The following is a 25,481-nucleotide window of genomic DNA, read 5'->3' as shown; positions in this document are numbered from 1 at the left end:
AAAGGCTACAACCCTTAGGGAAGGTTCACTACCGAACAATAAGATTCAGACTACAATCTGGATTACATGAACTGCAAATATAGCATCTCCTTATGCCTGATGATAGTTCCGGTTAAGCACATTTGTCTACTTTGCAACACTTCAATCTCTGCTCAATCACAATGTCGAAGGATGCATTCGCTTATTTGGACCTTTACCAATCTCTGATAATGCAGACACTACTTCAACACACAAATTACATGACTAAATCATCTATATATAACAATCATCAACCTTGGCAACAAGGTCAGCTAAACCCGCATCTCACAATTACAAAATTACATCACACGATATAAAGATCGACCACCAGACCAATATTATGATATACATTACATAACATGGACCAAAATCAAATGCTCAAACACGCAACATTGGAAATCATGCCAATATCAACCGCAACACGCTACACCACCAAGAATACTATATAACATGAAGAATATCACCGGATCAACAAAATCACCAAGAACGCGCACAAGGATCAATGAAGACCACCAAAATAAATAGGACACAATTAGGAAACACCAACAAAACATGTTAGAATCATCTGCAATAGCTGTACCAACACCACTTATCAAATCTTCATCTATCAACATCTGAAACTCGAGAATACTCAAACAACAACAACTATCACAAGGAAAGATAACTTTTAGAGCACCAAATCATGAACCATTTGAAATGAAGATACACAATAACATTCTAAAAAATCTCCCAAAATCTCAACTCAAGATCTGATCACACCGGAATATCTCGAAGGAAATACTGAACTCTGCAAAGCACTAATCAGAAAAACCAAATTGCAAACCAGATCATATGATATGATCAATTAAGCTTCTAAATCACCAAAAACCAATACAAAAAGATATAATGATACTAGAAATACTCCATAAACCGAACCATGATCCCAATAAACCATTTTGCAACCACCAGAGCAATAAATCACAGGAATATGTTGACATCAATGACAACAACATATCCAAGCAGCAACAATGTCCAAAATTTTTCTACTAGTTGGTTTCAGATCACGATGTCTCAATTTGATCATTAGAGGTTGGCCTAATTGGGAAAATGCCTTGAGAACCATATATAAGACCATTCTTCTAATTCATTTGGAACCCACATTCATCACAAGCATTTTTTATGAAGCGCTATCATCATCAAGCATTCATTGAGCATCAAGGTGACATTTCATCCCATCATATCCTTCAAGCATTCTTCAAGATCTAGACATCATGGAGTAGAAAATTACATCAATCTTCATGCAAGCAATATTTTTATGATTAGGTCATCCATGTCTTTTCATGTCATGTCATGTTACTACATCAACACTTGTGATCACATTCAAAGAGCATTCCATCATCAACTTACAATCTTCTACAAAAGATTTGAGGTACAATATTCAACATTTACTTCAATATTTCAATTCATCTCAAGGGTTAATTTCCAACCTAGGGTTTAACCAAGGCAAACCCTTATTCACAACATCTTTCTCCCTTTTGTAGGTTTAGGGACTATAAATTTAGAATTAGGTAGGGTAAACAAAGACAATTAGACCCATCTTTTACAGGCATGAAAAGCAAAAGACAAGGTTGCCCCGCACAACTATGTCCAAAATATTTTTAGTGAAACTTCTAGGATATATTTTGAGCAACATTTTGGTTACAAAAAGGTTAATTTCATCCACATCTAAAATTTTGAGAACAAGGTCGCTTGGAGCACCATTGTCTCACTTTTTTGGGCTCAAATTCTAGTCACAGGTTATGTTCATCTTCCTCACTCCAAATCTATGTTTACAGTTTCATATCAAATCTTAAACTATTGGTTTATGTTAATTTACATCAATTAGCCATCTTGAATCCTAGATCTAGCATTAACTAAGTTACATCTTTTCAGTATCCAATTCAACTCAAATAAAGGGGCCACCTGAAATCAATCAGCATTCATCCTTAGGGAGTAAATCTATTGATTTTGTCTCCCTTTAATGCAACCATTGTGTGAAATAGGTTCATTGCTTGTTTACGATAGCTAAACTAGTGAATCCCTATTTCACCACCTTACAGTAATCTAATTTTTAGATTTTCAAACACAATCATAAGTCAATATTGCAATTTAATTTACATTGTTATCAAAACTATATATAGCTAATTCGTATCAAATCACCAAATTCTCTCATTTCAACCAAAAGTAGCAAACACAAAGGAAGATATCTCTCTCTCCCAATCAAGATAAACAATGCTCCAATACCAAATGTTGAGAAATTGAAGTTAATAATAGCAATATTACATAGATTTTTGTGATCAAATCCATTTAAAACTTGAATTACATATAATAAATTATTAATAACAAGAGTACCAATAAAAAATATATCTAAATCATAAGGACATAAGTATACATGTGAAAACTCTTTCTAGTGAAAAACCTACTACCAAACATTAAAAACAAAAGCTTGTATTAATCTCAAATATGATGTAAATCAATTCATCTGACTTCTCACTTTAGTTTGACAATATTTTAGTGAAGTAATATTAGTTCAACATATAAGATACAACCTTCATCACAATTCTTCAACACATTGACTTAAGAAGGTATATAAAACTACCATAGAATAATATATAGGCCCAAAATTAGTACCAAAATACCATGAAAAAATTCTCATTACCCACACACACCTGGAGACCTTTGGAATAATAAGTAACACCTTTTACACGTCTCATTAATCTTATGCATCATAAAATATATCATAAGTGCCACAGGTTTTCATAGATTCTCTTATACTCTTAAGCATTGCCATAATCATCATAAATCATCTTCCACTTTGTGCCAAGTGATCAAGTATGAATTTTTCAATGGAACTCCCTATCCAATTCCCCATTCAAACAATACTATCAAGTATTTGAAAGAATAATAAATATTTGTACATATATGTCTCCGCCCTCAAATGAGCATCCCAATTTTCCCATTATATTAACATATGAGATATATACATAAGTAACCATTTACAAAGCTAATTGAGCAACTATGATAAGTCACAATAGTGATAATTGGGACTTGCAAGGTGAATACACCACTTAGTCTTAACACTTAGAAAAAAAAAAAAGATTAAAATTGGATGAAATGATCATTAATTTTTTATTTGAGCATAAGTTTTTGTTACTTTAAGACCCATATTAGCTTTGAACTATATTATGAACATTTTAATAAGAACTCTAAATAAATATATGTATCCTTGAGGAAGAATATAGAATGACTCGATAGCATAATCTATAAAATTTCATAAAACTGGCTTATTTAACATCTTATCCTCATAAAGAAAGTCTCACATGTAGTTGTATATGATTTAAGATTTGAATTACGATCACCATTACCATCATACATTGAAAATTTAGGTGCCACAAAACCTATAGGAAATATACATGTTCAATCTCAAATGATAGAGACATATGCCTAGGATTAAAATGTATGTTCCTATCATTAGTCTTTGCATGCAACATCTTTTCTACTTGATCTATTACGTGAAAGAGTGTATCTAAGGTAGAAGAAGATATGATGATCAAATGGGGACCACTAGTAGGATTATCAATAGATGTGTCAGAGGTAAGAGGGATGAATCAAACAATACCTTGGTATAGAGGTATTTAATAAGAAAATTACTTAACGAAATTTAATGTATTGGAAGTAGTATGGGGTATGGAAGTGATTTGAGTAAATGAGGTAACTCTAGGCCTAGTAGCGGTGGAAGATAGAGATGTGAAATCATGGTATATCATAGGATTAGCATATATGTTGGGAAGAGCATAACTAGGAGCTATACCATAAGGTGAAGAATAAGTGGAAAAGGAGAAGGTACTAAATGATGGATACAAGTATCCATAATATCATGAGTATGAGTATGAGTAAGGGTAAAGAGGGCTAGTCAACCAAATTTGAATTTTGAAAATTAAATTTCAAAGACACGAGTTGGCAACCATAGACATGCTCTAAAATGCTCTAATGGTCAATGACAAACAATTACATGAAAGTAGGTATATGGACAATTCTAATAAGTGAATGCAACAAATGTATAAGTGTATGTGTAAGTGGATAAGGTAGGTTTAGACATATAGGGACATGTGTGCTTGCATAAATAGGTTAAGACTAGATGTATGGGGATATGTGTATAAATGGATTTAAAAAACTAGAAGAACAAGTCTAACTTTATATACCATCATATCATTTGTGATCATATATATTTATTAAAAATTATCTAAAATAAATACAAAATTGAATTAAAAAATATGAATATACAAGTTTCACCATTACAAATATATATACTTATACTTATAAGTATACTTGTAAATTGTAGTTGAATTAAAATTAAAATTATGGTAAAAATTATTCAATAATATTTGGTTATGGAACGTGGTATCAAAATAAATAATTAAACCGCCAAAAAATACTTGATTTAATGGTAAAATCCATATTGTAGATACCTACCTAGAAGGTACTAAGTTTGAATCTTCTATAATTAAAAATTAAAAAAATCACTAGACAACAAAGTAGGAATATTGCTTATATTGTTATAATGTATCGGCCAAGTTATTTGATCATTCCAATCCACTTTCATCAAGGAAAATGAAAAACCCATACTATTAATTTTATGAGGAATAACTCACCATTTAGTATCAAAGTAAGTTGAATGCAGGGCAAGAAAATGGAAGTGCTCTGGATCGGCCAATACTAAAGACTTTCTTGACCATGTTGGATATTCACCTTATCAATAGATGTATTGAATTACCTCATGTTTATATTGAAATGAATTCTATATGTAGATAACATGCATATTCTTTAGAGTGATGTCTTCTAAATTCTTGGGGTTAAGCTTTGCATACAAATTGTAGAGGGCTTCAACTACATTACTAGCCAACGCCCTTGAACTATTCAAACGCAGCCACTTCTGCGAGCTATAGGTAGGTACTATCTCAAATATTAAATTTGTTTGCCAAATCATTTACATGATGCTAAAAACACTTCAAACTTCTTAGTAAAGACATTCTGATAGTCATATCCATATATTTACCATTTCCAGTGCACTCTGTATTTATGTTACTCTGTGTGCTAGAGAAATCTCTGCAATGAGTCCATGAGACTGCAGCTTGCAATCTATATTTAATATAAAACATATGAATCAATTCCTATGTTACTGCGAGAGAATAAATTATTCATAGGAACAGAAGATATCCTTTTTTCACTAACCCTCAGCTGATGGTAGAAGCATAACAGGATACTTATAAGAAAAGCTTTGCTTCTCTTGGGCTGATAGATTCGGATAGCTCTTCCACCATCTCATGAAGGTGTTATCATCAAGGAAAACATCTTTGGAAAGCTCACAATCAGCCATCTTTTGCTTCAGTTGTTCGGTGAAGCATGTTTTTTCTTCATCAGTTTTAGAATGAACTTCTTCAACACGAGCCCAAAAGCATGAATCCTGTGTAAATATAGCTGGTTGGATTCGTTTCTTTGATTGCATTTCCCCTTTTTTCTCCTTGTCCTCCAACCATTTCTGAAGAAGCTTATAGCGTCTAGGTCTGCCATGAGCAATATAATGCCCAGAATCTTCATGCTTACCAAGGCGATAATAATGTGCAATATCAAGAGGCTCTACAAGCAATCTGTATTCAGTCCCTGCATTGATCCACTTCACTCGATTGGGGAGATCATTTGGCAATTCTTCTTTCTCCATTAATTCACATATACCATCCCAGAATGCAGCAAGTTTGAACCTGTTTTTATTTGCATTGATCCACTTGACGTCATTGGGGAGATCATTTGGCAATTCTTTAGTCCAATTCATCTTGAAGAAATCATAGTAGCCAAGGGATCCGTCCTTTTCACATGATATTTTATACAATTCCAGCTCAGCCATGTAGTTCTGCATCTCGTCCAATTTTATAATTTGTTGGTCCATGTTTTTAGTCAATTTATTCTTATTCTCTTCAACAATTTTTAACCCAAGCCAGGCTTGAACATTCTGTGAAAAAAGAAAGAGAAAATCATTTATTTAATCAGTGTTGAATTAATAATAAAAAATAAAACTAGAGTCTAAGCAATAGGCTGTGTTTTCCCACATAATTTGGCCAGGCTTTCATTCTGATTGGAGTATCTCAAACCAATCGAAATAAAATGTGAAGGGAAAGAATATGGCTGGGAGCAATTGCATTGACACTGTAAGACATTCGATATTTATTCAGACCAGTTCACCTTATAGATCCTCTAAGGCTTATGATGAATAGATTTCAGTGGGAGCGTTTCAAGGAATTTTTCATTGAACTTTGAAATTTAATGCTGATATTACTTTTACAATTACTCATTGTAGAGACTAATAGAAAATATAGAGGACATGTTAGTTGGAATGAGTTGTGGGATTTCATTCAATGTTTTCATAAGTCTTAATGTGAGTTGATTGGAGTTTAGGATGAGAGGAAATGTAATTAATAGTTTAACATGCAAGAAGAGAAATATTAAATACTTATGCTTAATTTTATAGCTAATTTTGAAAACATTCATATTAGTTTTTCAACCAAGATAATAGATTGCAGTTACAAGAGTAATAACAAGGTTGCTCTTTCTCCTATGGTTTGTCAGGCCATCTGGTAGTGGGTGGAAGGGACTTCATAGCCACATGACGATACATTAACAACAAGGAAGAACACCATGGTTCAATATGCATGCGTTTCTGCCAACAATAGTTTGATAGCAGATAAATAGAATGATGATCATTGATGTCTACAAGAAGGAATATATCCTTTAATGCTCCGTTTCTATCATAATGCAAATGCTAACCTTTAACTTGTTGTCAAGATCAACATCTTGACAAATTATATGTTGATATTTTCTAATCTACTGCTTATGGGTGAGATGATGCCTGAATTGATCAATGTGCAGGACAAGCCTATAACGGCATGTGAAAGCTGAGAAAGACATTAAGGTCCAATTGAGACTTGAACAGGGTTCTTCTGTGCATTTTTTTTCCTTCTGAGGTGGTACAAGGAAGCTACTGATTTTGATTTTGGTTTAGGAAAGAGAATCATTGTTAAGGGTGCCAAACCTGGAAAGTTGTCCTGTGAAGGACTTCAGATACCAAAGCATCATGGAAAGACATCGGCAGATGGTGCTGCTCCATCAATTGGTCGCTCGATGCAGGATTCGAATAAAGGAAAAAGCAGGACACCTGAAGAGATTTATAGACTTTGTGTGTACGAGCAGTTGTGCTAAAAAAGAACATGAAATTATGTAGGGGCATTTTTCTTTTCTTGCTTGGTATTTTGGTGATGGATGGAGTATGAGGTTTTGATTGTAAATTCCCTTTGTCCTGGGCTGTCTGCCTGTAAGCAAACATATAATCTAGATTTGAATAATGAAGTATTTTATTGTTGTTATTCTGAGTTTTAATTTTCGGCGTATTATTCTCTACTGTTGTTAAGAGTTGATTATTGTTCCTGATCTTGTTTTGGTCTGCCTGAGTCAGCTTCAATAGGGTAGTTTCACTGTAAACAGCTATCTTGTATGGGTTTCTGTTTAGTATTCGGTTACTGCATAGAATTTTTGTTATGAAATAAAAACAGAGTTTTTTAAAGATCTTATACTTTAATTTATTTTACTTCAGCATATCATAGTATAGTAAGAAATACTAATAATAACGGAGTAGAATTAAATTTCTTACTGTACCTGAACACCAATTCCCATTGCTTCCAACTGCAAAGCTAATGCAACCTCGTCTGTTGAGAAATTTTCATTTTTCTTCCAATATGGTGGAATTTCATTGTTCACTGTCTTCCAACATGGTGGTATCAGACTTGAGCTTTTAGATATCTGTGCAATTGTTTTCCCATACTCTATGTGCTCCATAATACAAGCTCCAGATTGCCTGCTGTTCCCCAGAGCAAAATATAGCATCTGTAGGATAGCTTCTGTATTTTCTATGCAGCATGCAGTGCCACTGCTAGAACAGAAGACATAATAACCAAATGGCCTATAAGGACTCCTTTTGATTAGGCATTTCACAGCACCTCCAACTAAATTAGCAGATCCCACAACGAGCGCTCTGGTCTCATGTGTCACTAATTGTGAAGTATCAGCAATAACTTGTTTTATAAAACTCAAAGAATCCTCTTGTGGCAGTGCGTGGCTTCCATCTTGGACTTTCTGCTGGTTATCTCCCTTCTGCATGGAATCGTTCCAGTAGGGCAATAGGCGATCCAGGGCTTTGGAGATGGGTAGTGATTTTAAAGATGAGAAGCAAAGTCTGGGGACAATGTCATGCCTTGAAACTATGTGGCAGAAATAGGGAGACCATTTTTCTCGTTCAATTGCTCTGGAAAATATTTTGTCTCCCAGCAATGGGCATCCAAAAGTAATGCACAGAGGAGAATTTTCCCAGCGTTGCTCTAGTGCCCAAAGCGTCCATAGGGATGCTATTGCTCCGCCAAAGGAATGGCCAGCTAAGATCACAGTTTTCTTCTCAGTTACCTTCTCAGTTTTCTTCCCAGTCTGATATTGTTGAATCTGCACAGTTACGTATTGTTAAGGTGATAACAATTGAAAGGAAATATAGTGATTATGCTTAGCATTTATACTCTAGAACGTGCTTAAATGAAAGGCTGCTATTAGTAGATATAAAGAATTTTAAGTTAAAAATTGTGTGAATATCTTAGCTAAAGAACAACATGAAAAAATTTAGATTTTCACAGTCAGACATAATATAATGTATTTGGATACCGCATTGGTGTGCTTTTTATTCAACTTTTTAAGTTTCCTTCACGACCCTCTTCAGGGAAATTACAGGATCAATAATATCTCCTAAGACCATTCAGTTAACTTATAATGTAAATGTAGACCAGAAAATCAAACTAGGCTGTTGGGTGAGGCACCATTCTTTTATTTATTGTTGGAATGAATAAATTAATTATCCTTCAAGTGTCGGCATAGACAAACAAGAGGACCCCTCACACCATCTTCAGCTGACTTCAGCCGTCCATGTTGTTCACGCTAGCTTATCTCACCTGTCCACCAGATCTACAGTAGACAGAGAATTTAATATGTGTTGTCTTATAAATTGAATGGAGTGAGCCTATATTCAGCAGAGCTAATTTCTGAGTTTGTCCTCTGATCCATGTTTTCTTTCATGGTATGAGAGCCACGGGTGAGGAGTGGTGTGCACCAGCCTGCAAGTGAGTCCTTGAGTGTTGTTACAGAGAAACTTCGTGGCAGATCTGGCAAGAGTTGAGTTGCATGGAAAGAGCCCAAATATCTTCAATGCTGAGTAGGCATGGAATGAAGGATAAAAGGCATCGGTCAAAGGAATCTTCGAGCTGCGTAATTTTGGAGGGGCAAGTTGTTGTGTGGAGCGGTTGTGCATGCTGCCTTCCATATTTATATTATTCTTAAGGTAGATATGCTTGTAGAGCATTGTGGCATGAGTCAAGGCTGCGCAATAGAAGAGCAAGGTGATGCTTTGTTGTGTATGGACATGGCTTTTTCAAATTTTATTTTATCTATGGTTTGCTTTGTAAGCAGTATCATGTTGTATGAGGAGAGGCATTGCAATAGCATGTCCTATCAAAAGTGAAAAATTGAAAGGTGTGTTCAAACTTCAAATACTGTGAAGTTTTCATGGGGTAAAGTTGCTGAAGTTTGAGCCAGAGTACGCTCAAGCAAAGTCAAAGTGGTAGAGGAAGGTTGTGAAGGTCAGTGAAGTATTTGTGATCGCAGAAGTGTTTGCCTATCTGCCGATTGGAGCAAATTGTTGTTGTTTTTTTCTTTAAATGAGTCACAACCACAAGGGAATTTGTGGGTCAGTGCAAGTTCGCCCAGCCAATTGGCTGAATGAGAGTGCAGAGCCGTAAGCTCATCTTCCTTTGTTGATGATCTGATCGCAAAATGGAGGAGCCTTGTACACAGCCATGAGGTTGTTAGAGCATGTTAATGCTGTGGTAGAATGTGCCTATGTCATCGGGGTCCTCAAGTTAAAGAGTCAGAAAGGTTGGATGGAAAGTTGCTGAAGTTTGGGCCAAAGTAGGCTCGATCAAAGTCAAAGTGCTAGAGGAAGGTTGAGAAGGTCAGTGAAGTATTTTTTATCACAGAAGTGTTTGCCCTTCTGCTGATTGGAGCAAATTATTGTTTTTTTCTTAAATGAGGAGTCACAACCACAAGGGAAATTGTGGGTCAGTGCAAGTTCACCCAGCCAATTGGCAGACTGAGAGTGCAGAGCTGTAAGCTCATCTTCCTTTGTTGATGATCTGATCGCCCATGAAGGAACCTTGTGCACAGCCATGAGGTTGTTAGAGTGTGTTAGTGCTGAGGTGGTAGAATGTGCCTACGTCATTGGGTTACTCAAGTTGTTTGCTATTTTAATTTTGTCCAGTCGCTAATAATTAATGGGTGGCTGTTGAAAGAGGCCATAAGATGTAAAAGGGCATAGGTAAAGGACTTGAATTTTGGGCAAATGTTTGAGTGTGATTAATCTTTGTTAAAAGGTAAAACTAAAAGTATGTTAAATGCTTACAAATGATTGAGTGCTAGTCACCTTTATTAAAAGGTAAAACAAAAAGTATGTATCATATTCGAGTTGTTGTAGGGGGTGCATGATCCGTTGTACCTGACACCTTAGAGTGTTTTGGTTTAACATATTGATGAACCATGTATATAAAAAGGAGTTCTATAGAACTCGCGAGTACAACGGCTGGTTACCCATGTATCTAGGTAGATGGATTGCTTTTTATATGGACTCAATAATCAATTTTGATGCAGGTACAGAAGGAGAAGCATAAAATTCCATGAATAAAGCCCAGAGTGATGATAAGAAAGTGTGCATTATAAATTAGTTTCCCCGTCATGATGGTTTGTGGTTATCTGAAACCACTTGTTGAGAGGTTCATAGTCAGCTGAAACCACTTGTATGTGAGGTTTGCACGGTCATTCAAAACCATTTGTGTGTTAGGTTCGTGGTCAGTCAAAATCACTTGTATGCGAGGTTTGTGGTTAGTTGAAACCACTTGAGTGTAGAGTTTCATGGTCAACCAAAAACCACTTCAGAATTGTTTTGGTTAGGGGTAAGCCATAAAAACCTAAGGTGATTATGATGAGGGGAAATAGTACGCTAAAGCCTAGTCATATAAAAGACAAAACTTATAGAAGTTATTGTAAATGGGTACCTAACAAGGCCTTAGGTTGTGACCAATCTATTTTAGATTATAAGGGCATATTCAAAGTAACTCATATAATTATATTATGGGGGCATGTTGGAATGAATAAATTAATTATCCTTCAAGTGTTGGCACAAACAAACAAGAGGACCCCTCACATTGGCTTCAGCCGACTTTAGCCATCCATGGTGTTCATGCTAGCCTATCTCACTTGTCCATTGTTAATGTTGCAACTAACTTTGATCTACAGTAGACAGAGAATTTAATATGTGTTGTCTTATAAATTGAATGGATTAAGCTTGTATTCAGCAGAGCTCATATCTGAGTTTCTCCTCCGGTCCATGTTTTCTTTCATTTATAATAGGCTTTCTAAAGTAAATTTAGTATTTTGGACTCTAATCTCCAAAACACCAAAACTGAATGTTCGTGAGGCACTATTAACTTTCAATTTTTTTGGTACTCTCTAGGATTTGAGCTTGATTTATCAAAGCTAGTGCGCTAGGTGAGGCTGACCTATAAATTGGATTTTGAAAATTGCCCAAAGCAACAAAAGTTGTCACTTCCAGTCAAAAGATGTTGAAGATTCAGAATTCCGCTCTACAATGATTTTGAAGCCAACAATCAGCCTTCAGTGATAAAGATGACCATGGGGTGATTTGAAGCATGTGAGGAAATTTAGAAAACATGGGAAAAGAAGAACAATTAGAGTATTTACAACTGATGATGAAACCATTGGTTGTGATGGGGAGCGGTTTTATATAGTCACCCCAGCAGTTTCCATGATTGTTAATTCATGCATAGGGTGAGTTTGTAACTGCCCAGGCAGTTTCATGTTCTGCCCATTGATTACATAACTGCTAGTGGGCTGGAAGTGGCAGTTTTCTCATTTCTGTTTCATGGGGTTAGGGTAATGACTACAGATGGTACCTATTCCTCTTCCACGCAACAATTTGTGTGGACTTCACTCATTTGAAGTGTGTAGACATATAAAAGAAAGGAAAAATATTGTCCATGGCCTGTTACTTTTGGGATTTCATTCATTCTGGTTTAGAACTTCAAGCAGGAAGCTAGATAACAAGTTTTCCATAGAGTTGTAGGCACAATGTGGATACTGACCTTGGATTCTATATGTCATGAGCTCAGTTCTAGTCATTTATGATATTGATCTACACATTTGATTGGATTTAGTGATTCAGGAGCATCAAGATCATTCTTGCTGGAGTTTTCACTCATTGAGAGTTTCTCTAGGTTAACATAGGTTTTTTCAATCATTGTTCATGCTTGTTTATTTGGTGTTTGAGTTTTCCATATGTTTTTACATGTTTCAATTGATGTTTGAAGGAATTAATATGAACAATTTAACCATTTTCCTAGAAAAATTAAAATACAGTTTATGGAAGGATTGTTGATCTGTCCATATTTCTAAATCCGTAATTAAAGAATTGTTTATGGAATATCTACATAAGTTTATGGATCGGAGGTTATCAGAGCAAGGTTCAGGTTCCTTGCAATATCTTTCGTAGCCAAAAAAAGGTAGAAAAGTTGTAATTTGCAGGTTATGCTCATGACAAGATCTAGTGGGAATTGAAATTTAGTTCCAATTTAGCCCGACATTGCTACCAAAGAGTAGAGTAGAGTAATGAGAGTTATAGCAATAGATATGGTAGGGGAGATGGATGAAGATGAAGAAACATTGACAAGATTGGAGATGTGGCCCAAATTTCTATTTAAAAGGCTAGAGCCTTGTTATACAAGTTGAGAATCTTTTAAGAGAAATAGGAGCAAGAAAAAGATCTGAGACAAAATACAAGTTTTAGAACATCCCTCTTTAAGTAGAAACAGTTCACTCTTGAAGGTTGAAGCAAAGTTTGATATTCAATCATTTGTGGAAATGTGGGTGTAGAAAAACTCATTATTAGATAACCTAATTAGAGGTTTATTTTAGTTTGCATCAGTTGAGCAAGCATCAACAAATATCCTTTGCAAGGCTGAAATTGTCTAGCCATCCTCGCACATGGTATGAAAGCCATGTACCTGTAGTGTCATAAAATTGTGACCCTAGCAATTTTTGACTGCATTAAGGTCCTCACGTGTGCAAACTCGAATCCTCTAGCCTGATCGAAGACTGGAGAGTGCTCGGCTTGTGAAAACAACTTCTTCCTTGGCCTTTGCATCACCCCGTCTGCATTCTTCCTTCGAGAAAGGGGTAGGACAAGGGCGTGGCCCCATTGTCCCCCCTTGGACAAGGGCGTGGCACCCATGTCCTCCCAGGACAAGGGCATGGCGCCCTTGTCCCTGCCCTATTTTAGGGCAACACCCTTCCTAGAGCATGCCTTGTGCGTTGTACCTCGAGTGGGAAACCTCCCCGATGTCAGTCCATGATGAAATTCAAATCCACCAACATGTATTTAAGGGGGCATTCACTCTCTCATTTGGAGAAGTTGAATAAGTTGAAGTTGGATAAGATTGGAGTATGCACAAGCGATCAAGCATTCAAGCATTCTTTTCCAGCATTGAGCATTCTCAAGTCTCCCTTCAAGGCTAGGTGTTGCATTCAAGTCAAGGATTCAACCATTGGAGAGGAGTTTGATTTCAACATACAATTCCACACAAGTATTTCTATCAACCTTTCTACTACAACCTCCCTTGAGGTGATTTACAATTCAGCCTTTAATTTACATCTACTTGCAAATACTTTCTTTCATTACTTGGTTAATTCCAAAGGTGGGGTTTGACCTAAAGGCAAACCCCCAATCCCAACCCATCTTCCTCTCTTTTCTATGTGTAGGTTGCAGGTGCACAGTTGTACTTTCGGATTAAGGCTCCATTTACAAAGGCAAAAAAACCCTTTTCGTTTCGTGGATTTTTTGGAGGACCATGTACATTCCCGCCACGGTCCAGACAACTTTTCGTCAAATTCACAAGGCAATTTCATCTCGACATTTTATTGCCAAATCCAGGTGCACAGCTTCATCCCATATTCTGATCTCAATTTATAATCGATTCTTTGTCACTTTTGCACTACATAATTCAATCAAATTCCTTTCCATTTCAAATAAGGAAAAGGGGGATCATCCTAACATTCTCAATTCATTAAGAATCCAATCTATCATCTTTGTGTGGAGATTGAATCTAGTGAATTATTTCATCCCCTTCTTCCTAATGTAATGGTGAAAAGGGCTTGAAGGATAAGCAATAGTGAAACTCTCATCTCTCTTTGAGGGAAAGGATAGTTTTCCTCTTGATCTATCACTCATCATTTTCCCACCCATACATTTTGGTGAAGCCAACATCTTGCATGATTTCCTTTGGACAACATTGCATATTTTTCATTTACAAGTTTCAAATTTTTGCAAACTTAGTGGTTAAATTATTCAAAACCCTAGTTTTTAAATTTAAAATTGAACTTGTGATTTGTAAAAATTGCTTGTGGTTATCTTAGATCTGAAAATTGCTTTGTTTGTCAAATTCAATTTCCTCATTATCTTGTTCAATTTGTAATTAAAATTTACAAAATTAAGAGCTAACTTGTTAAAACCCTAATTTTCAAAAATCATCTTGAACTTGTGCAAAAGATTGAATTTCCATTTTCTCCTAACCAAGATGTTCAACCGACATCTCCAAATCATAAGTTGGATAAAACATGTGATAGTTTTACTCCTATTCGTGTTCTTGCTCCTCTTGCTTTAAACTTTGATGAAGAAATGGGTGAAAATGTTATTCATAATGGTAATACAACTCCTAATGCTTCTGATAGTGAGTATGAGTATGTTGATGTGGACAAACACTTATCGAATGAGTTTTCACAAACCCTAATCCTAGCTCCTAGAATCGAACAAAGTGACTTACAACATGAGCATAGTCCTTGTTTGGATCTTGTGATAGCTCTATCTGCTATGCTCGATATCGCTCCTTTGGCATGTTGCTCGCCTTCCCAAAATAGTGATCAGCAAGATCGGGAGGCGGATGACGTGCTAGATTAGCAATATTAGCACTGCAACTCTTTTTCTTTCTCCTTTCTTTCTCTTTTGTGACCATTCTTCTATGTGTATCCATGTTCTTCTATTGTTCCCTTAATGTCTCCTTGGGGACGATACAAAGCATTGAGATCTTCTCTTGGTCTCTTTCATGTTGACTAAAAAGACATCTTCTCCTCCCTTTCTTCTAAGGTAGTGTCATTCTTTGGGGAATGAAGATTATTATATGCATATACATACATGATATACATGAGTTATCATACAACATACTGACCTCGAGGAAAGCGACACTACCTCATGTTTTGTGTTCATTATCCTTGGGTTTACACCTCGATTGGGGGCTAAATCCTCGCGATAACGTGCTCCCTGTTTCTTTTTTTCTCTTGGGTGTATCCTACCTTAAAGCAATCACTCTCGATAAGGCACGTGTGATCGCTTTAACATGGGGGATTACACTCCGCTCATATTTTCCTTCTTGTGATACTTAGAATTACTTAGTGAAAATTTGTTTTCTTTGTATCCTTGCTTTCATGACTCACAGTGAAAGGGAACTTTGCTACTTGCAGTCATGGTTCTCCCTTCTCGATCTTCCCTTTTACTTTGTCAATCTAAGTCGTAAGATCCTAAGTCCACTGCGGACTTGGCATATCTTGCCTCCTTGATGTGGTGAAAGTCTTTCAATCTTGTTTCCTTGTACTTTATCGATAGTATTGGTGTACGCTTATACTCCCGCTAAAGTGGGGGCTAAATCTAGTGTCATAAAATTGCGACCCTAGCAATTTTTGACTGCATTAGGGTCCTCACACGTGCAAACTCGAATCCTCTAGCCCGATCGGAGACCAAAGAGTACTCAGCTTGCGAAAACAACTTCTTCCTTGGCCTCTGCACCACCTTGTCTGCATTCTGCTTTGGAGAAAGGGGTAGGACAAGGGCGTGGCACCACTATCCCCCCTTGGACAAGGGCATGGCGCCCTTGTCCTATTTTAGGGCAGGACCCTTCCTAGAGCATGCCTTGTGGGTTGTGCCTCGGGCGGGAAACCTCCCCGATGTCAACCCGTGACGATATTCAAATCCACCAACATGTATTTAAGGGGGCATTCAATCTCTCATTTGGAGAAGTTGAATAAGTTGAAGTTGGATAAGATTAGAGTATGCATAAGCGATCAAGCATTCAAGAGCATTCAAGTATTCTTTTCCAGCATTGAGCATTCTCAAGTCTCTCTTCAAGGCTAGGTGTTGCATTCAAATCAAGGATTCAACCATTAGAGAGGAGATTGATTTCAACATACAATTACACACAAGCATTTCTATCAACATTTCTACTACAACCTCCCTTGAGGTGATTTACAATTCAGTCTTTCATTTACATCTACTTGCAAGTACTTTCTTTCATTGCTTGGTTAATTCCAAAACTGGGGTTTGACCTAAAGGCAAACCACCAATCCCAACCCATCTTCCTCTCTTTTTTGTGTGTAGGTTGTAGGTGCACAACTGTACTTTTAGATTCAGGCTCCATTTACAGAGGCGTAAAAACCCTTTTCATTTCGTAGATTTTTCAGAGGACCGTGTACATTCCTGCCACGGTCCAGACAATTTTTTGTCAAATTCGCAAGGCGACTTCGTCTCGACATTTTACTACCAAATCTAGGGGCACAAATTCATCCCATATTCTGATCTCAAGTTATAATCGATTTTTTGCCACTTTTGCACTACATAATTCAATCAAATTCCTTTCCATTTCAAATAAGGAAAAGGGGGATCATCCTAACATTCCCAATTCATTCAGAATTCAATCTATCATCTTTATGTGGAGATTGAATCTAGTGAATTATCTCATCGCCTTCTTCCTAATGTAATGGTGAAAAGTGCTTGAAGGATAATTAATAGTGAAACTCTCATCTCTCTTTGAGGGAAAGGGTAGTTTTCCTTTGATCATCATTTTCCCACCAATATAGTACCATGTATGTTATTTTGCAAATTTGAAAAGTGTTACTAGTATCCAAGTAAGAAGTCTTGAAGGAGTTGTCGAAAAAATAATGGTACCCCATATGCTATTAGGAGGAAAGAGCCACTCAGTGACACTTCTATAGACAAAGACAAGGCTAAAGGTGCACAAGTGTATACAATTGAATTTCATAAGAAGACAATGCAACTGACAAAGATGTCATGGATATGGAACTGCTAATGAAATTCATTGATGGGTTGTTTGGACAGTTGAAGATGCATATATTAATGGTTAATCCAAAGGGGATTGATGAGGCTTGCACTTAGTTGCACTACATGGATAAGGATAAGAAGAAAATGAGCTTCTTTCACTCAAAACTCTTGGTAAAAGGATATCATCAAGGTGGTAATAAGAAAGAGTGAAGGCATAAATGGACGAGTAAGAGAAATGCCACATCCACAATCACTACAAAGGGAAAGGATAAGCATCATTGTAACTATTGTCCAAAGATAGGCATTCAAAAGACACATGTTGGAAGCTTCACTTGGAGTCGGCTCCTTCCAAAAATAGTGAGAATAAAAAGATACTACATAATTGAGCAAAGGGAAAGAGATAGATTGCAACTTTGAAATTGAGATTTCATTGTCGTGTGCCATGATGAGGAAAGAAGCATCATTAGTGGATCTCAAAATGAAGTGAAATGACAAAGCTATTCCAATACTTTAGGGAGATCATCCAATACCCATTGATTTTAGATGATAAATATTTTAGCCTCAAGTTGCATGTTGGCAATTCTTAGATCTCCATAGTTAATGTTTCACAAACAAAACATTTAATCAACACTAGTGACAAGCTTGCTTGTTGTTATTGTGTGGGAGCCAAGAAAATGAAGTAGCTGAAATGAAATCAGTCCACGGGCAGTGTATTAATAAGGAGAAAAGGAGCCTAGATCAGTTGATAAAGCAGTTTGAAGAGCTTGTACAACAACCCAAGGATATTCCATCTTGTAGAACAATTCAACATCAGATCCAATTACTACCCAATCGTCCTCTTCCAAACATAGGACTCTGCCATTAAAGCTTATTGAAAGCCAAAAAAGTCAAAACACAACTAAAAGCACTCATTGAACAAGGAGTAATCATGCCTCTTCACTCGGGAGAGTGATTGAACTGAACACTTGTACAACTCTTGATGGGTTAAAATTAGAAGCAACTGAAGCCATGATATGAGAATTTGGTGTGCATACAACAATATAAGAGGGCAGACCATACTTTTTAAAATTTTCACTTTTGAGGCATCTTCTGGATATCTGTTCCCTAGTCATTTGGATGTTGTCATGGGATGACCACATTTACACAAAGAGCAAGTGGATTCAAAGGTCCACAAAGCAGAAAAGTGTATTGAGAATATTTGCTAAGTACATCTCTACATTTAGAAGAATTAGAGTCTCAAGCTAGGTGCACAAAGCAACGTGACCAACATTGGACCAAACATAAGTTTGAGATTGGAGATCGAGTTTGGTTGTACCTAGTGAAGGATAGATGCCAAGGGCAAACAAGGAAGCTCACACCCTTGAGATATGGGCCACTTAAAATGTTGGAGAAGGTGGACAAGAATGCATTTCGACTTGATTTGCCTCTATAAATGAAAATGTACTTGGTAGTGAATGGTAAGAAGTTATAGTTGTTTAAACCTTGATGCTTGATAAAGAAGGTTAGTTGTTGCCACCAGTAGATGAATTGTCTTTACATAGCCATGCGTAGTTGGGAGAAGATGTGGTACTTAGAAAGAGAGGAGAATGTACATAGGAGAGAGATACTTGGTTGATTGGTGTCAAGAGTTAATGTAGGAGCATCCTAGAGGTATGATGATTATCTTGCATTAATCAAATTATTGGTTTTCATTGTGTTGTTTGTTTGTAGGTCACTAGGGAGTTATAGAAGAAACTACCACATTTCACTACAAATGCTTATCGAGTCTTGTAGTTTACAGAGTATGTAATGTCCTCATTTTCAGTCACTTCAACATTGTATATAGCTCCAACTTTTTCGGCGAGCGCCAACCTAGTCAAAAGGGACGTTTGGTGTTGGCAATGAGCTCAGTTGGTCTAGAAGACTTATATGACACTTTCTGAAGTGAATTTCAGCTCCTGGGGTGTTCTCCAAGATTATTGGAGAGAGAATCTATAAATAGAAAGTCTTTAGATTGCCCCCAATGTTTATTATTCATTATTAGTGTCATTCCAATATAGCCAGATTTTGTTTACTCGGGTGAATTATTGAGCTTTAAAGAATTATAAGTTTTAAATCATGGATGCTTAAAGAGATACCTTGCATATCAAATATGATTGTATTTTCGGAAAAGTTTGGCTTGAGGCTATAAAAGAATACTAAGGAGAATGGGCATAGTAATATGGGTACCCAATACACCTTGCCAAGGCACCCAATTGTGCAAACAAGGCATGCATACGTTACCCTCTTAGGATTTAAACTTGTGACCTCTCTTCCAAGAGCACGAGTTCTCCACCACTAAGCCAACTCAGACTATGCAGGGAGTATAAAAAGGGATATATAAGGGAAAGGACCCAGTAGTTGAGCATGTACCAATTGTTGTGAGGGTTGTTGATACCTTTTGTTCTAAAAATTGAACAAATAAAACCTATTGTTTGAAACAAAAAATATCAATTTTTGTTAGGAAATGTACCAATAGTTGTTAGGAAATGTACCAATAGTTGTTAAGAAATGTACTAATATTGTAAAAAGTAACCAATCAGGTGATGCCATGTCAGCTGCACAACTATTGGGGTCTCTTTTGCACGCTTATTGGTCTCACTTTTTTTGGGGGCTGTTTTGGACACCTTGGCAAAAAGCATGCTGATGTGGCCCTGAAACCTTAGTTATAAGCAGGGGACTTGCCAAGTAAGCTGCTGTAAAAAAATCGGAGTGATTTGAAATTTCCAAGTAGGATTTTGAGAAGCGCGAAGTTAGGGTGCACAACTATTGGATCCTTTCCCCTATTTCATTATGGAGATAGACAAGCGTGTCTATTTCGAGATGCCTGTGACCAAATTCCAAATTCCTTCTAGTGAGAGAAACCTCAATGTTTGCGTGGTGGACGGAAACATTGAAAGGCAAAAGCTGAGGATGAAAACCCTCTTATCTTTCACAACAGTTTCATTAGGGATTGACATGTTTGAAATGGATGAAAGTCCTCGATTCAAAGGCATGGTTCATCGAAAGAGATTCAAATATTATCATTCGGACGGGAGTTTTTAGATTTGTAGGAGATTGAGGTTTCCCTATCTAAGCTGTCAGCTATCTAAGAGTTCGGCGATGGGATTTTTGATGAAGTTTGTTGATAGGGGTGTGTCCAGTTAAGTCGCCATAGCTGTTTTAAGCTTGGCGTGAGGTGAAAGGAACGCTGAGGTTTAATACTATTGGGCGACCAGATTTATATTGCTATTAGAAATATTATTTATGACCAGGAGATCGAACTATTTTGCTGGGCATTTGAACAGGTATCGTTGAATGTTGATTGGCGCCATGGAATGAAAAATATATAGGCATGCTATTTGTATTCCTTAGGCGTAAGATTTATTGACAGCTCGCATAAGCAAAATATTTGGGTGATTAAGGCGAAAACCTGTTGGGCGATAGTTATCCCTACTTGTTGATCAATTTCATGGACACTGTGCTGGGTGATATTATTGACTATTAAAATAACCACTGTTCGGGCAGCTTAATGTTAGTAAATTGGAGGCAAAAGGGACAGGTTTTTGGGGTTGTGGAAATATGGGGTTTAAATACATTAAATTGACTGGGCGACTGAGTTTATGAGCATTTGGCGACTAGAGGTGGACTTTTGGGAAGCCATTTCCTCCACATTTCACTCGTGAGTTTTCCACATCAGTTGGTGTGTTGTTTTGTTACTGTTACCTAGCGTGGGAACTTCATTTTCTGTAGGGTGGCTCCTTTATAAAGCTGTTGTAGGCTTTTCATCAGGCGTGGGAAGTTTTAAAACCTACTTGCACATCAGTAACATTTAGGGTTTGCCTGTAAGTAAGGCGTTGGAACTGTTGGATGTAGATTTAATTGCATTGCTGTTGCCTTGGTCAATATGAGGTTAGAAATTGTATATTTCATTTCTTTGTAGCTTATAGTATAACAACAGATTGTAGTTGAAGATAGATTTATCCCCTGTTGATAGTTCATTGCAGTTTTATTACGTCATTGTGAATGAAACTATTGCAAGCCTTGCAATGTATGAATCTGCAAAGTGCTTGACGATTACAAAGTGTTTCAGAAGCATGCAAAGTGTTTGACGAAATGTCTGTATGATAAAAGATAGAAAACTTTGTGGGTGTTGGGAAATTTTTTGGGGGTGGCCATTACAAAGTATGTTGGGCAAATATGATGTGATTTTTCAAAAGATTTGGGTCACTACAAGGGTATAGTGTGGTCTTTGAATCTCGATTGGGTTAGCAAACTTACATTGCTTTCACTTTTGTCCACCTTCTAGGAGTTTGCAACAATGGAGTTCTTATAGAGGTACATTGGGTTCTGGGGAACCTATGATGAGCACCGCAGGAGGATATTGAATATTCCCTTTTGTTATCACCACATTTGATTTGGAGGTTGTCTACACTTGGTGGATTGCACATTTCATGTGGCCTAGAGCTTTGTGCCACCTTATAGCCAATGCATATAGCTATATATGTATTGCTTATGATTGTTTGAGGATCATGAAGGGAGATGGAGAACAAATCACCCCTAACTGGCTTCGTGAAAGAGAACAAAGCTAGAGGAGAAAGATGTGAGTCTGAGGATGAGAGTTTGAAGAGGATCATGATAGGATTAGCATGGCATGTGGGAATAGCTCAACGGTGGGTTTGTGTTCAAACCCTACAGTTGGGAGGAGACCAATTCCTGTTTTAGATCATTTTAATAAAGGTTGCTTGATTGAAACCTACATGTGAGGTTGATATGTGCTAATTGTTTCAAAGGAACATGTAGAAATGTGTGAACCCCATTGCAACAAATTGTAGTTATTCTTGACTCTGAGCTTAATAAAACTGTGATTTTATTATTTATTCTGGTTATTTGTGTTACATTTTGTGTGAAGTTGCATGGCTGGATTGTGGGAAGATGTAATCATTTAAAAGTGTGGAATCAATAGAGTTTTGTGTCTGTTTTAGTGAATTTTCACTGTGTGTGTTGTTTTTGTTTCTTATGGCTACTCGTGTGGCTAGTCCTTCATTGGACCTTTTGACCATGATTGCATCAAAAGGCAACAATGTCCATAGAGGATATGTGAATGAAATTCCTCAGTTGATGCAGGAGCATCCAGCACTCTTCAGGAGTGTTAATATTTTAGCTGATGGTGATACTATTAGGGGGCAATTTCTATTCTAGATGATGGCAACGGTTCCAAATCTTGACAGTATGTTCAGCATTTCTGACATTTTCCTTGGTGGCAACTAATCGTGGTGGATTATCCATTTTTGGCATCCATTATTTTGGCGGCTTTTACAACATCCATGTCTTTGGCATTCAAAAAAGGTGGATTCCTTGTTGGCGTTTCTTCTAAAAATAGCTTCTACATCAATATTGGTGGTTCCATTATTTCAACAATGACTAATAAAAATGGGCGAATTCCTTGAAATAGCGAGGGGTGTTCTACTGCCATTATTCTTGGCATTTTTCCTCTATCATAGGTCTGAATATTAAAAGTTGTTTCTTTTGGCGATGGAGATGTTCTTATTAGTAATAAAATGAATAGGTCTTTGGAAATGGGGAAGTGTTGCGAGTATGGAGGTAAGAACCATATATCAAGAAGTTTATGTGAGATGGAACAAGGAATATGCCAAGAGTTGCACATATAGAAAGGAGAAGTCATTGAATAGTTAGTACGAGTAAAGGGTGCAGATGGTAGCCCATCCTCTTGTAAGCAAGTATTCATGCAGAATTTGCCCATTTGAAGTGTATAGATAGATAAAACAAAGGAAAAAGTTGGTTGGCACTTTTGAGATTTCATTCATTTTGGTTCACAACTTGGAGCTTCAAACTGAAGAATGGATTTTCCATTAAGTTATAGGTAGAGTGTGGATGGTGAGCTTGGAATTTGAATGCCATGAGCTCATTTGTAGTCATAAATGACATCTATTTATGTATTTGACTAGATTTAGTGATTGAGGAGCCTCAAGCTCACTTTTGTTGGAGGTTTCACCACTTGATGGTTTTCTCCAGGGTAATGTTGATGTTGTCAATCATTGCCCGTGCTTATTTCTTTGGTACTTCAGTTTTTCTTATGTTTTACATATTCCAACTGATGTTGTAGGGAACTAGTGTGAAAAATTTAATCATTTTCCCAGAAAATACAGTCTATGGAAGGATTGTTGGTGTCCTAGTAGTTTTAAATCTGTAGAGAACTGTTTGTGGAATATCTATATTAGTTTATGGATCAGAGGCACTTCAATTTGGATTTATTGTAGCCTCTTTCAAGAAGAAGTTTCAGTCAAAAACAACAGAAAGAAATTATTTTATTTATTTATTTATAATTATTGTACACTCTCAAAAAGAGATTTTAGTTTTTTGGTTACCACTAGAATCATATTAAATAAATCCATACCGAAGTCCAAAACAACAAACGTTAAGATTAGTTTTTGTGATTAGTTATTCGTTATTTAACAGTTGTAGATTTCAATTCTCTATTCTGTTACATTTTTTGCTCTATATATGTACAACATTTATTTAATTATTGAAAAGCCTCTCTACACAAAGTACGCTTTAACAAATAGTGGAATGTCAAGAAGATTTTCATGATGTCAAGGCATGAAAATCTGAGATCATGAAAATCTGAGACTCTTAATGGTAGAGATATCAATTAAAATGCATGATAATACTGTGATTGTTTACTTGAGAGACCGGTTTTATATTTAGATCAGGATTCTCACAGAATCATCTTCCAAACTCAGAGGATTGGATAAACAAATATACATTTTAACAAGGTTATAGGGTGATTTTCAAACCGAATGAAAAATAACTCAAAATAAATTTTACTAAACCGGAAAGAAACAGGGAACACCAATTAAACTAAATCTGCTAGACAGGTTAAACTTTTAGGAAGTTATAAAACTTGAAACAGAGAAAAAAACTGAACCAGAAATTCAAAATAACTATTAAAAGTATCCAATCACATGCATTATTCATGATGTTTACACACACACAATTTTTTCTTCGAATCTTTTCGTCACAACATTTATGAATTGTAGAAGTTTCAACTCTATAAAAATATTTACTGAAGATACTAACCTTATCTCCAAGTTTAGAGCTTTGCATCATGCACAGAAATCTGTCCAGAAACAATTTGCGCACCAGGGCTGGCTTTGAATTTTCAACATCACCATCATGCATGCTCTCAAAATGTTGGTTGTAACTATTTATTTTGCATTCATCGAAGTCATTTTCTGTGATAAAATCTGTTACCTTTTGAGAACCACAGAACGCAATAATAATAACATTCTTTTTAATTTCGGTCTCATGAAAATCTCTGCACTTATAAGCTTTGCAGCAAGCATCCCAAACATCTGCAATGAGCTCACTGCCCACAACATAGTCCAATGTCTCACCAGGCCTGTGAAAGGAAATACATCAAACAAAAGAAATAAAATTAGATTTATAATATACACCCAAACATAACATAAAACATTTGGGTATCTTCAGTATGATGTAAGAAATATACTTGGGATTTGAAGTGCAGGCTTCCATGGTGATTAGATTGAGTCGCTTGGGCTTCTTAGCTGAAAGCAACGGTATTGTTGTTTGATTGATGTGTTGGTTGTATGATTTTATATAGAGAAGAGAAACGAGCTATAGCTTGTTTAATTTGTAAGGAAATATGCCAAATTTAAGAATATAAGTTATCTTTGGAATCCACGTGAACCAGCTGAGTACAAATCCATTCCTTCCTTGATGGGAGGAATATCATACAACTAGAAGAAGTTATCCTAACCCAGCTGAGTACAAATTCATTCCTTCCTTGATGGGAGGAATATCATACAACTAGAAGAAGTTATTCTAACCTCGGCAAAATTTGTAATTAGCTTTTTTTTATAAGTTTTATTTATTGGTCAATTGGCATATTTATAAATATGCTAAAAAAAAGTTTTCGCAATATCTTAATGATTTATAAAAATATTAATATTAATTATAAACTTAATATGTTTAAAATAAACATCATATAAAACATACCTTCATCAAAATTATAAGTTTTATTATATATATATATAATAAAAATAAAGATATTTAAAAATAATCCAATATAATGTAAATACTTTTGTGTGTT

General features: G+C 36.2%; 1 protein-coding gene across 1 annotated transcript; it reads right to left on the bottom strand.

Annotated features, from left to right (window-relative positions):
• Positions 1–5,131: 5,131 nt before the first annotated feature.
• Positions 5,132–24,987, bottom strand: LOC131054993 (lipase-like PAD4). Its single transcript, XM_059218043.1, has 4 exons — positions 24,879–24,987; positions 24,449–24,770; positions 7,741–8,577; positions 5,132–6,043 (listed from the first exon to the last, which is right to left on the bottom strand). The coding sequence occupies exons 1-4, from the start codon at positions 24,902–24,904 to the stop codon at positions 5,264–5,266; spliced, it is 1,965 nt and encodes a 654-aa protein (XP_059074026.1). The 5' UTR covers positions 24,905–24,987; the 3' UTR covers positions 5,132–5,263.
• Positions 24,988–25,481: the final 494 nt, after the last annotated feature.

Source organism: Cryptomeria japonica, chromosome 3 (genome assembly GCF_030272615.1).
Source record: "Cryptomeria japonica chromosome 3, Sugi_1.0, whole genome shotgun sequence".
Classification (NCBI taxonomy): domain Eukaryota; kingdom Viridiplantae; phylum Streptophyta; class Pinopsida; order Cupressales; family Cupressaceae; genus Cryptomeria; species Cryptomeria japonica.
The sequence above is the reverse complement of the archived record's forward strand: the minus strand, read 5'-3'. Positions and strand labels throughout refer to the sequence as shown.

Excerpts from the sequence above, each read along its gene's own strand:
- LOC131054993 (XM_059218043.1), bottom strand. The coding sequence starts at position 24,904 with ATGGAAGCCTGCACTTCAAATCCCAA. Across the intron at positions 8,578-24,448 it reads GCTCTAAACTTGGAGATAAG|ATTCAACAATATCAGACTGG; the intron begins GTTAGTATCTTC and ends GTAACTGTGCAG. Across the intron at positions 6,044-7,740 it reads CAATGGGAATTGGTGTTCAG|AATGTTCAAGCCTGGCTTGG; the intron begins GTACAGTAAGAA and ends CTTTTTTCACAG.